At 34.5% G+C, this 13,585-nt stretch overlaps 3 protein-coding genes across 3 annotated transcripts; 2 read left to right on the plus strand and 1 right to left on the minus strand.

Moving 5' to 3' along the window:
• Positions 1 to 350: 350 nt before the first annotated feature.
• On the plus strand, positions 351 to 828 carry LOC125046576 (WW domain-containing protein C660.06-like). The gene is made up of 3 exons (XM_047644367.1): positions 351 to 493; positions 606 to 680; positions 773 to 828. Exons 1-3 carry the CDS (start codon positions 358 to 360, stop codon positions 784 to 786), a joined length of 225 nt encoding a protein of 74 aa, XP_047500323.1. The 5' UTR covers positions 351 to 357; the 3' UTR covers positions 787 to 828.
• Positions 829 to 8,492: 7,664 nt separating this feature from the next.
• Positions 8,493 to 8,974, plus strand: LOC125046575 (WW domain-containing protein C660.06-like). Its single transcript, XM_047644366.1, has 3 exons — positions 8,493 to 8,637; positions 8,751 to 8,825; positions 8,918 to 8,974. The coding sequence occupies exons 1-3, from the start codon at positions 8,502 to 8,504 to the stop codon at positions 8,929 to 8,931; spliced, it is 225 nt and encodes a 74-aa protein (XP_047500322.1). The 5' UTR covers positions 8,493 to 8,501; the 3' UTR covers positions 8,932 to 8,974.
• A 558-nt stretch (positions 8,975 to 9,532) lies between these two features.
• Positions 9,533 to 11,458, minus strand: LOC125046473 (keratin, type I cytoskeletal 9-like). Its single transcript, XM_047644252.1, has 5 exons — positions 11,323 to 11,458; positions 10,898 to 11,085; positions 10,739 to 10,748; positions 10,444 to 10,507; positions 9,533 to 9,689 (listed from the first exon to the last, which is right to left on the minus strand). Exons 1-5 carry the CDS (start codon positions 11,456 to 11,458, stop codon positions 9,533 to 9,535), a joined length of 555 nt encoding a protein of 184 aa, XP_047500208.1.
• Positions 11,459 to 13,585: the final 2,127 nt, after the last annotated feature.

Genomic DNA, 13,585 nt, shown 5'->3' on the forward strand with positions numbered 1-13,585 from the left:
AGGGATTTATGGAGTGACTCAGCGGAACCCAAGGTCGCCGCCTTCTCGGTTTTCCTGGGCCGAGGGAGTATAAAGCCTCCGCTCCTCCGGCGTGGGGGCAGTTGCCTCAACGTCTCTGCAGCAACATGGTTTGTTTTATAGAAAGAAATACTTTTTTCTTATCTCTTTTCCTCTCACTTTGTGAGGAAAAAACAGTGACGATTAGACAGTATAAACGCAGAAGTAGAAATAACTTTACTAGCAGGATCTTGAAATTGTTGAACTAAACGTTGTCATCTTCGGTGTGTTAGGTTTTGGAAAAAAAAATATGAGTCACCTTTGATTTTCTATCCTCAGATTCGCGGACTTTTCACCGTCATGGTCCTGACCCTCGTGGTCGCCTTCGCCGCCGCCGGTCACTTCGGCGGAGGTGGATTCGGTGGACGCTTTGGTGGATTTGGCGGTGGAAAATTCGGTGGATTCAGCAGTGGAGGATTCGGAGGTGGATTTGGAGGTAATATTTTTTTTTTTTTTTTTTAATAACCGGGTATTTCGTACTGTAAGTGGTGACAACATGAACTTGTATATAAAAGGCAATGTTCATTTAAACTTTAACGTTTCTACAGGTGGACACAGAGGCTTCGGTGGAGGTTTCGGAGGATTCGGAGGCGGACACGGAGGGTTCGGAGGTGGATTTGGAGGTAAAGTATAGTAGTCCACATACATATATTTTTTTTGGAGTTAAAGGTAGTTCCCAATGTTGCTTAATCTTTTTTTCTTTTTTCTTTTCCAGGATATGGACGGTAAAACATGGCCTCTCACACAACACATCCTATTCTTAAATTTCGATAATAAAGCTTATCAGTGACACTTGCGTGTTTACTTTTTATCACATGAAGTACCAAAAATTACATAGAGCTTAGTTTTCCCGAATACAATTGAAAATATCATGACGTTATTTTATCACATTCGAAAACAAACCTATAATGGCGGCCACTTTCGTCCATTCGTAAATTATCTAATGTTGCATCGGTAACTTTTTTTCTTAACCTAACTTAAAACCTTAAGCTTTGAACGTATTTCACGAAGGGAACTCTATAAACTATTATATTTAAGTAATTTTCCTTCATAATCTTTCGAATTACTGATATATAACCAATATGAAAATTAGAACAGAATCCTTTTACCAAAAATGTACAAGCATTAAATAAGAAAATAAGTTCAAATGTTATGTTTCGACAACTTTCACTCACATAGACAAAACAGGTAGGAATATGGAAGAACACATTTACTTAAATTTGAAGCAACTTGGAACACATCATGAAAACGTTTCAGAAATGACCAAATTTACTAACTCCCACACGACGGAATCGCTTGGAATCTGAATTTCTGGCACAAAAGGGAAACAGTGAAATAATCCAAAGTTGCCTAGATCACGCTCTCTGGCTCGTTGAAATCCACTGCATTCGGTCTCTTCAGCTGCGGTCGCCGGTTCCCTCCTGGCGTGCACATGGCAGGGAAGGCCTTCGTAGGCTGGACGTTTGTCACAGATTTCGCTGCAGATGCATTCAGGCAAAACTTAAGCCTGCTTTGACGGAGAGTCGGAGCAGGATTTTGATGTGATATATATATATATATATATATATATATATATATATATATATATATACATATGCATATATATCTGTGTCTGTGTATATATACATATATATACATATATATATAGATACATAGATAGATATCAGTTGTATGAGTATATATATATATGTATTTATCCACACACAGCCACACACTCACTCACTCACACATACACACACACATATAAATATATTTATATATATATGTGTGTGTGTGTGTTTGTGTGTGTTTGTTCGTGTACATATATATACCATGTGTGTGCATATATATACCGTGTAGGTTTATATACATATATATATATAAATCTATATCTATCTATATCATATATATATCATATCTATATATATCATTATATGTATGTATATATGTATATATGTATGAATATATATGAATATATATATATGTTTGTGTGTATATAGGCCTACATATATATACTATACATATATATACTGTGTATGTATGTATATGTATGAATATATATATATATGTGTGTGTGTGTGTGTGTGATATGGATATATATATATTGTGTGTTTGTGTATATATATATATGTGTGTGTGTGTATGTATGTATGTATGTTTGTGTGTATATATACATGTATATACATATACATGCATGTATGATATATATATGTATGTGTATGTGTGCTAATTATATTTTCCCAATTAATATCCTTGACTATAACGTGCATAGCTTATGATATCAGTCGTGTTTCAATCAAAGAAGACATTGTTCTCAAATTTCATATTTTTCGTCAGCACTGTCGCGCGGTCGAATTTTTAAAATGGTTTGCAGTTGATAATCTCAAGGCATCATACCTATAAACCGTACATGATTATATGGATATATATCATATGATTGTTAACAATTGATGGTAACAATATTTTTCTTTCTAAGAGGAAATTCAAGTTTAGTCTTACAATTCTGTAAGGATAATAACTATTTAATGAAAAGAAAATCAACTTTTTATGGCAAGTTTATTTTCGAAATATAAAAAAATGTAGCCCGGGTCCTTGATTACCTTCCATAGCCTGAAAAATAATGATGATTAAGATTAATGTCAACTGTAAATATTAATAGACTTATACAAGCTAGAGGCATAATTCACACCCGACAAAGGGCCCGACAAAGTTGGAAAATATAACACGAAAACTAGGGAATCGTCTTTCGACCTTGCAGTCCAGTTAATCAGATTCAAGCAATAGCGTGGTTGGCTACCTATCTTGTCTTTTTCTTTAGATTTCATGCAGCCTAAAGGCTCTGGTAAAATTTCCTCGGACTTGCATCCCTACACATTTTCGGGTCCTAATTTAGTACAGTATTTTACCTCCAAATCCGCCTCCGAACCCTCCGAATCCGCCTCCGAATCCGCCTCCGAATCCTCCGTGCCCGCCTCTGAATCCTCCGAAACCTCCGCCGAAGCCTCTGTGTCCACCTGTGGAAATGCCAGCTTTTGTGAGAATGCTCCGGAATCAGATGCTCTTCATATATTTTCGTTTAACGGGAACAAAGCCTTGGGATCAAAGAATATGCTCACACTAGAATACGTTTTAGTTATTACAATTAACACTTAATTTAGGGTAAAACAAATTATATATATTACCTCCAAATCCACCGAATCCTCCGCCACTGAATCCACCGAATTTTCCACCGCCAAATCCACCTCCGCCGAAGTGACCGGCGGCGGCGAAGGCGACCACGAGGGCCAGGACCATGACGGTGAACAGTGCGCGAACCTGAGTGAAAACCATAAGATATCAAAGCTGATTCACATGATATTCATGAAAATGTTTAGCCCAGTCATTTCTGGAACCTGCTTGTAAAATCATTATTGAGTCATCGTGTATATTGAAGAGAAAAAAATCAGTCATCAATGTTTTTACACAAATTAAGTGAGAGGTACAGAGATAAGAAAGAAAAAAGACTAGCTCTGTAAGACAAACCATGTTGAGTGTTGAGACGTTGAGAGGCAACTGCCAACACGCCGGAGAAGCGAAGGCTTTATACTCCCTCAGCCCAGGAAAACCGAGAAGGCGGCGACCTTGGGTTCCGCTGAGTCACTCCACGAATGCCATATCCTAACGAGGGAAAATAAGCACAAAGCAAAGTTTAAATATAATTACTAAATAGTAATATAATATTTTATCTAATCATGAGTTGAATATATATACACACGCTCATACATTTACACACACACACACATATATATATAGTTACATACACACCTGAATACATACATATAAATATGTATACTTATACACGCACACACATACATAATACATAATATATATGCATGTATGATATATATATATATATATATATATATACGACACATACTTAATACATACATATATACAAGTATATAGATATAAATATAAGTGAAGACACATATCTATGTATAGATATATTTTCCATTTATTCCTTCGAGTATCACTTCCCTCCATAGCTCATTTGGCTGCTATTACAATATGAAAAGGCAGAATACGTAGCAGACTAAGAACCTAAAAGTGCTCGTTGACTCTCATTGTTAAGTACCAAAAATTAGATAAAGCTTATTTTCCCGAATACAATTGAAAATATCATGACATTATTTTATCACATTCGAAAGCAAACCTATAATGGCAGCCATTTTCGTCCATTCGTAAATTAGCTAATGTTGCATCGGTAAATTTTATTCTTTACCTTCCTTAAAACCTTTAGTTTTGAACGTATTTCACGAAGGGAACTCTATAAACTATTATATTTAAGTAATTTTCCTTCATAATCTTTCGAACTACTGGTATATAACTAATATGAATATTAGAACAGAATCCTTTTACCAAAAATAAACAAGCATTAAATAAGCAAATAAGTTCAAATTTTATGTGTCGACAACTTTCATTCACATAGACAAAACAGGTAAGAATGTGGAAAAACACATTTACTTAAATGGAACACATCAAGAAAACGTTTCAGAAATGACCAAATCTCCCAACTAACACACAACGGAATCGCTTGGAATCTGAATTTCTGGCAAAAAAGGAAAACAGTGAAATAATCCAAAATTGCCTCTCTGGCTCGTTGAAATCCCCTGCATTTGGTCTCTTCAGCTGCGGTCGCCGGTTCCCTCCTGGCGTGCACATGGCAGGGAAGGCCTTGTGAGGCTGGACGTTTGTCACAGATTTCGCCGCAGATGCATTCAGGTAAAACTTAAGCCTGCTTTGACGGAGAGTCGGAGCAGGATTCTGGTGTGATATATATATATATATATATATATCCATATGCATATATATCTGTGTCTATGTATATATACATATATATACATATATATAGATACATGGATATATATCAGTTGTGTGAGTATATATGTATATGTATTTATACACACACAGCCACACACTCACTCACACACACACACATACACACATACATATATAAATATATATATATATATATATATATATATATATGTATATATATATATATGTCTGTGTGTGTGTCCGTGTACATATATATACCATGTGTGTGTGTGCATATATATATACCGTGCAGGTTTTTATATATATATATATATATATATATATATATCATATATATATATATCATCTATATATATCATTATATGTATGTATATATGTATATATGTATGAATATATATGAATAAATATACATGTATATAGGCCTACATATATATATACTATACATATATATACTGTGTATATATGTATGAACATATATATATATATATATATATATATATATATATATATATATGTGTGTGTGTGTGTGATATGGATATATATAATTTGTGTTTGTATATATATATATATATATATATATATATGTGTGTGTGTGTGTGTGTGTGTATACATATATATATACATATACATGCATTTATGATATATATATATATATGTGTGTGTGTGTGTGCTAATTATATTTTCCCAATTAGTATCCATGGCTTTAACGTGCATAGCTTATGATATCAGTCGTGTTTCATTCATAGAAAAATTGCTCTCACATTTCATTCTTTTCGTCAGAAGTGTCGCGCGGTCGAATCTTTAAAATGTTTTGCAGTTGATAATCTCAAGGGATCATACCTATAAACCATACATGATTATATGGATATATATCTACTAGATATCATATGATTGTTATCAATGAAGATAACAATATTTGTCTTTCTAAGAGGAAATTCAAGTTTACTCTTATAATTGTTGTAGGGATAATAACTGTTTAATGAAAAACAAATCAACTTTTTATGGCAAGTTTATTTTCGAAATATAAAAAAAAAATGTAGCCCAGGTCCTTGATTACCTTCCATAGCCTGAAAAATAATGATAATTAAGATTAATGAAACTGTAAAACATTAATTGATTTATACATGCTAGATGCATAATTCACACCCGACAAAGGGCCCGACAAAGTTAGAAAGTTTAACACGAAAAATTGGGAATCGTCTTTCGACCTTGCAGTCCAGTTAATCAGATTCAAGCAATAACGGGGTTGGCTACCTATTTTGTCTTTTTCTTTAGATTTCATGCAGCCTAAAGGCTCTGGTAAAATTTCCTCGGACTTGCATCCCTACACATTTTCGGGTCCTAATTTAGTACAGTATTTTACCTCCAAATCCACCTCCGAACCCTCCGAATCCGCCTCCGAATCCGCCTCCGAATCCTCCGTGCCCGCCTCCGAATCCTCCGAAACCTCCGCCGAAGCCTCTGTGTCCACCTGTGGAAATGCCAGCTTTTGTGAGAATGCTCCGGAATCAGATGATCTTCAAATATGTTCGTTTAACGGGAACAAAGCCTTGGGATCAAAGAATATGCGCACACTAGAATACGTTTTAGTTATTACAATTAACATTTAATTTAGGATAAAACAAATTATATATATTACCTCCAAATCCACCGAATCCTCCGCCACTGAATCCACCGAATTTTCCACCGCCAAATCCACCTCCGCCGAAGTGACCGGCGGCGGCGAAGGCGACCACGAGGGCCAGGACCATGACGGTGAACAGTGCGCGAACCTGAGTGAAAACCATAAGATATCAAAGCTGATTCACATGAAATGTTTTAGCCCAGTGATTTCCAGATCCTGCTTGTAAAATCATTTTTGATTCATCGTGTATACTGAAGAGAAAAAAAATCAGTCATCAATGTTTTTAATCAAATTAAGTGAGAGGTACAGAAATAAGAAAGAAAAAGTACTAGCTCTGTAAGACAAACCATGTTGAGTGTTCAGACGTTGAGAGGCAACTGCCAGCACGCCGGAGAAGCGGAGGCTTTATACTCCCTCAGCCCAGGAAAACCGACAAGGCGGCGACCTTGGGTTCCGCTGATTCACTCCTCGAATCCCATATCCTAACGAGGGAAAATAAACACTAAACAAAGTATAAGTATGATTACTAAATAGCAATATGATATTTTATCTAATCATATACACACGCTCATATATATCATATATATATATATATATATATATATATATATATATATATATATATATAGTTACATACACACCTGAATACATGCATATGAATATGTATACTTATACATGCACACACATACATAATACATAATGTATATATGATATATATATACGACACATACTTAATATACACTTATATACAAACATATATAAATGAATATATGTGAAGATATATTTTTCATTTATTCCTTCGAGTATCACTTCCCTCCATAGCTCATTCGGCTGCTATTACAATATGAAAAGGCAGAATATGTAGCAGACTAAGAACAAAAAAGTGCTCGTTGACTCTCATTGTATGAGTTGGCGGGAAATGGGTTAAACATAAAACAAGAAATTGTAATGAAACATGTGCGTCTCAAAAAAAAAAAAAAAAAATCAGAATAACAGATGAGGGAAAAGCATATTGAATAGAAGCATATAAGTATGACAGAAAAATAAAATATGTACGCACGAGTCGAGCGCGAATGTATGTATCCAGGTTGGTGTTTAAATGCCATCGTGCATGTATGCGTGTCTGAGCCTGTCATAATTCCGCAAGGATTACGAAATTTTAGGATTCATCACATACAAGAACCTTTAAATGACAAAGTATAGACAACCTGCACTAACCACACACCTTTAATGTAAAGCATGCAGTCTATAATGTATAGATTTAGAATAGCTTGATTTCCGTCTTCAGTATTGCGGTGCCTGGTCAGTTAGATGCAGATTTGATATAGATTCCGAAATATATGATATAGGTCAATATGATATAAATGTTAAAAAATATATATAAGATTGCTAGAAGATACAGACACGTGTGTATATGTGTATGTATATGTATGTGTAAACATAAATATATGTCTGTGTATATGTATGTAGATGTGTACGTGTGTGTGTACATATATATATTTTAAACGTTTCATAGTAACAGTTTTACTTATTATTGTCTAAACTAAACATGCAAGTCATATAAATATCAGTCTTTCCACACGAACAAAATCCTTTTACATTTCTCTTATCATTCCTCGTTTACTGTTATGCGCACTGCTTATTTTCCCCCGTTAGGATAAGGGATTTATGGAGTGACTCAGCGGAACCCAAGGTCGCCGCCTTTTCGGTTTTCCTGGGCCGAGGGAGTATAAAGCCTCCGCTCCTCCGGCGTGGTGGCAGTTGCCTCAACGTCTCAGCAGCAACATGGTTTGTCTTATAGAAAAAAAAACACTTTTTTCTTATCTCTTTTCCTCTCACTTTGTGGGAAAAAACGGAGACGATCAGACAGTATAAACGCAGAAGTAGATATAACTTTACTAGCAGGATCTTGAAATTGTTGAACTAAACGTTGTCATCTTCGGTTTTGTTAGGTTTTGAAAAAAAACAAAATATGAGTTACCTTTGATTTTTTTTTCCTCAGATTCGCGCACTTTTCACCGTCATGGTCCTGACCCTCGTGGTCGCTTTCGCCGCCGCCGGTCACTTCGGCGGAGGTGGATTCGGTGGACGCTTTGGTGGATTTGGCGGTGGAAAATTTGGTGGATTCAGCAGTGGAGGATTCGGAGGTGGATTTGGAGGTAATTTTTTTTTTTTTTTTTTTCAAATACCCGAGTATTTCGTACTGTAAGTGGTGACAACATGAACTTGTATATAAAAGGAAATGTTCATATAAACTTTAACGTTTCCACAGGTGGACACAGAGGCTTCGGTGGAGGTTTCGGAGGATTCGGAGGCGGACACGGAGGGTTCGGAGGTGGATTTGGAGGTAAAGTATTGCAGTCCACACACATATATTCTTTTTGGAGTTAAAGGTAGTTCCCAATGTTGCTTAATCTTTTTTTCTTTTTTCTTTTCCAGGATATGGACGGTAAAACATGGCCTCTTATTTCGATAATAAAGCTACTATCAGTGACACTTACGTGTTTACTTTTTATCACATGAAGTACCAAAAATTACATAAAGCTTAGTTTTCCCGAATACAATTGAAAATATCATGACATTATTTTATCACTTTCGAAGGCAAACCTACAATGGCAGCCACTTTCGTCCATTCGTAAATTAGCTAATGTTGCATCGGTAACTTTTTTTCTTTACCTTCTTTAAAACCTTTAGCTTTGAACGTATTTCACGAAGGGAACTCTATAAACTATTATATTTAAGTAATTTTCCTTCATAATCTTTCGAATTACTGATATATAACCAATATGAAAATTAGAATAGAATCCTTTTACCAAAAATGTACAAGCATTAGATAAGCAAATAAGTTCAAATTTTATATGTCGACAACTTTCACTCACATAGACAAAACAGGTAGGAATATGGAAGAACACATTTACTTAAATTTGAAGCAACTTGGAACACATCATGAAAACGTTTCAGAAATTACCAAATCTGCTAACTCCCACACGACGGAATCGCTTGGAATCTGAATTTCTGGCACAAAAGGAAAACAGTGAAATAATCCACAGCTGCCTAGATCACGCTCTCTGGCTCGTTGAAATCCCCTGCATTTGGTCTCTTCAGCTGCGGTCGCCGGTTCCCTCCTGGCGTGCACATGGCAGGGAAGGCCTTGGGAGGCTGGACGTTTGTCACAGATTTCGCCGCAGATGCATTCAGGCAAAACTTAAGCCTGCTTTGACGGAGAGTCGGAGCAGGATTCTGGTGTGATATATATATATACATATGCATATATATCTGTGCCTGTGTATATATAAATATATATACATATATATATATATAGATACATAGATAGATATCAGTTGTGTGAGTATATATTTATGTATTTATCCACACAGCCACACTCTCACTCACTCACACACACACACATATAAATATATCTATATGTATATATATGTGTGTGTGTGTGTCCGTGTACATATATATACCATGTGTGTGCATATATATACCGTGCAGGTTTATATACATATATATAAATCTATATCTATCTATATCATATATATAGCATTATCTATATAAATCATTATATGTATGTATATATGTATATATGTATGAATATATATGAATATATATACATGTATATAGGCCTACATATATATATTATGCATATATATATACTGTGTATGTATGTATATGTGTGAATATATATATATGTGTGGGTCTGTGTGTGATATGGATATATATATATATTGTGTTTGTATATATATATAAATATATATATGTATGTGTGTATAAATATATGTATGTGTGTGTATATATGCATGTATATACATATACATGCATTTATGATATATATATATATATATATATATATATGTGTGTGTGTGTGTGTGTGCTAATTACATTTTCCCAATTAATATCCTTGGCTTTAACGTGCATAGCGTATGATATCAGTCGTGTTTCATTCATAGAAAAATTGCTCTCACATTTCATTCTTTTCGTCAGAAGTGTCGCGCGGTCGAATTTTTAAAATGGTTTGCAGTTGATAATCTCAAGGGATCATACCTATAAACCGTACATGGTTATATGGATATATATCTAATAGACATCATGTGATTGTTAACAATTGAAGATAACAATATTTTTCTTTCAAAGAGGAAATTCAAGTTTAGTCTTATAATTCTGTAAGGATAATAACAATTTAATGAAAAAAAATCAACTTTTTATAGCAAGTTTATTTTCGAAATATAAAAAAAAATTGTTGCCCGTGTCCTTGATTACCTTCCATAGCCTGAAAATAATGATAATGACGATTATACAAGCTAGAGGCATAATTCACACCCGACAAAGGGCCCGACAAAGTTGGAAAGTATAACATTTCTTAAAAAGAAGTGGCAAACCACTTCATAAAGCTTTTTATACATATATATTTTCTTTTACTTTAGATTTCATGCAGCCTAAAGGCTCTGGTAAAAATGTCCTCGGCCTTGCATTCCTACACATTTTCGGGTCCAAATTTAGTATTTTACCTCCGAATCCGCCTCCGAATCCGCCTCCGAATCCGCCTCCGAATCCTCCGTGCCCGCCTCTGAATCCTCCGAAACCTCCGCCGAAGCCTCTGTGTCCACCTGTGGAAATGCCAGCTTTTGTGAGAATGCTCCGGAATCAGATGCTCTTCATATATTTTCGTTTAACGGGAACAAAGAATATGTACCCACTAGAATGCATTTTAGTTATTACAATAACTATTACAATTGTTTTAGGCCTAAATAAATATCCTTCCGTTTATATGCAAGTTCATGCGATCACCAGATACAATACAAAATACTTGATGATAATTTCGAATTCAAGAAAATAAATATTACCTCCAAATCCACCTCCGAATCCTCCGCTGCTGAATCCACCGAATTTTCCACCGCCAAATCCACCAAAGCGTCCACCAAATCCACCTCCGCCGAAGTGACCGGCGGCGGCGAAGGCGACCACGAGGGCCAGGACCATGACGGTGAACAGTGCGCGGACCTGAGTGAAAATCATAAGATATAGTCGATTCACAGTTTAGGCCCAAAATTAACAAAATAGGGAATTAAAATGTTTAGCTAAATGATTTCAAGATCCTGCTTGTAAAATCATTCTTGATTCATCGGGGGGGAAAATCAGTCTAATCATCAATAATGTTTTTTTTTTTTTTTTTTTTTTTTTTACACAAAGAGGTGAAGAGAAAAATAAAAAGTGCAATCTCCACAAGACAAACCATGTTGAGTGTTCAGACGTTGAGAGGCAACTGCCAGCACGCCGAAGGAGCGTAGGCTTTATACTCCCTCAGCCCAGGAAAACCGAGAAGGCGGCGACCTTGGGATCCGTCGAATCACTGCATGAAAATCTTACCCTAACGGGGGGGAGCATAACGCAAGGTAAGAGTATGATAAGTAGTAAAATAAGGTTTTCTCTGATCACGAGTTGCACATATATATACACAATCATATATTTATACACATGTATATGTATACATAAAATTATATATACACACATGCATACGTATATATATATATATATATATATATATGTATATATATACAAACCTGCATATGTACATATATATATTGATAATGGGTACACACACACACACACACACATATATATATATATATATATATATATATATATATATATATATATATACATATATATATATATATGCATGTATGTATATTCATATATATGAATAAATATGAATATATACATATACTAATATGTAATAAACATTTACTATTATGTGTGTGTGTGTGTGTGCACGCATATATATACATATTTCTTTCATTTATTCCATCCAGTATCAATATCCTCATATTGATATTATAATACGAAGAGCCGACAGAATACATAGCAGGTTGAAAACAAAATGCTTTTGTTGACTGTTAAACCGAGAAAATTGTAATGAAACAACATGAGCTCTCTCTCTTTCTCTCTCTCTCTTTAAAAAAAAAAAAAAAAACAATAATAATAATAATAATAATAATAATAATAATAATAATAATAATAAAAATGATGATAATAATGGTAATAATAATAATTATTATTATTATTATCATAATAATAACAATAAATCAGAATAACAGATGAGGTAAACGCGTATTAAATAGCAGCATAAAAGTTTAATCAATAAAAAATAAAATATTTACGCACGAGTCGAGCGCGAATGTATAATTGTGTTCGTGTAAGAATGTGTATGAGCGTGTCATTATTCCGCAAGTGTTATGAAACTTTGGAAGACAAAGTATAGACAACTTGCACTAACCACACAGCTTTAATGAAAAGCAAGATAGACTTTAGAATTCAGTAGGTTAGAATAGCTTGATTTCCGAATTAAATATTGTAATGCTTGGTCAGTTTCATACAGATTTAATATAGATTACGAAATATATATGGCTCAATATGCTATAAATGTAAAAAATTATAGGACTACTTGAAGATACAGACATGTGTCTGTATATATGTATTCATGTACGTAATCTGTATGTGTATACATCTACAAATATGTATGTGTTACGTGTGTGTCTGTGAATGTATATATAGGTGTATATGTACATATATATATATGTATGTATATACATATGTGTGTATATGTATATATGTGTTTGTGTTTTTAGCGTTTCACAGTAACATTTTCTATTTATCTTAGTCTAAACTAAACATTTCAGATGTATATTCATTGTCTTTCTTAGTACATTACAGTATCGTGGAATTAATAATAAATGATAATCAATACATGCACCAAACACACTTGAACACGATGATCTGTTTATAATGAACACGATTTAAAGTAATCATTATTCCATTGTTGGCATGAGTATTGATATATTAATTCCAAATAAACAAACTTGTCAAAGTTCTAGTGATATGGAGAAAAAAATCAGTCTATCCACACACAAAAACTTTCCTCTACTTGTTCTTCGTTTTCTGTTCTGCGCACTGCTTATTTTCCCCCGTTAGGATAAGGGATTCGTGGAGTGAATCAGCGGAACCCACGGTCACCGCCTTCTCGGTTTTCCTTTGCTGAGGGAGTATAAAGCCTTTGCTTCTCCGGTGTGTTGGCAGTTGCCTCACGACGTCTCATCACTCAGTATG

Source organism: Penaeus chinensis, chromosome 39, assembly GCF_019202785.1.
Source record: "Penaeus chinensis breed Huanghai No. 1 chromosome 39, ASM1920278v2, whole genome shotgun sequence".
Lineage (NCBI taxonomy): Eukaryota > Metazoa > Arthropoda > Malacostraca > Decapoda > Penaeidae > Penaeus > Penaeus chinensis.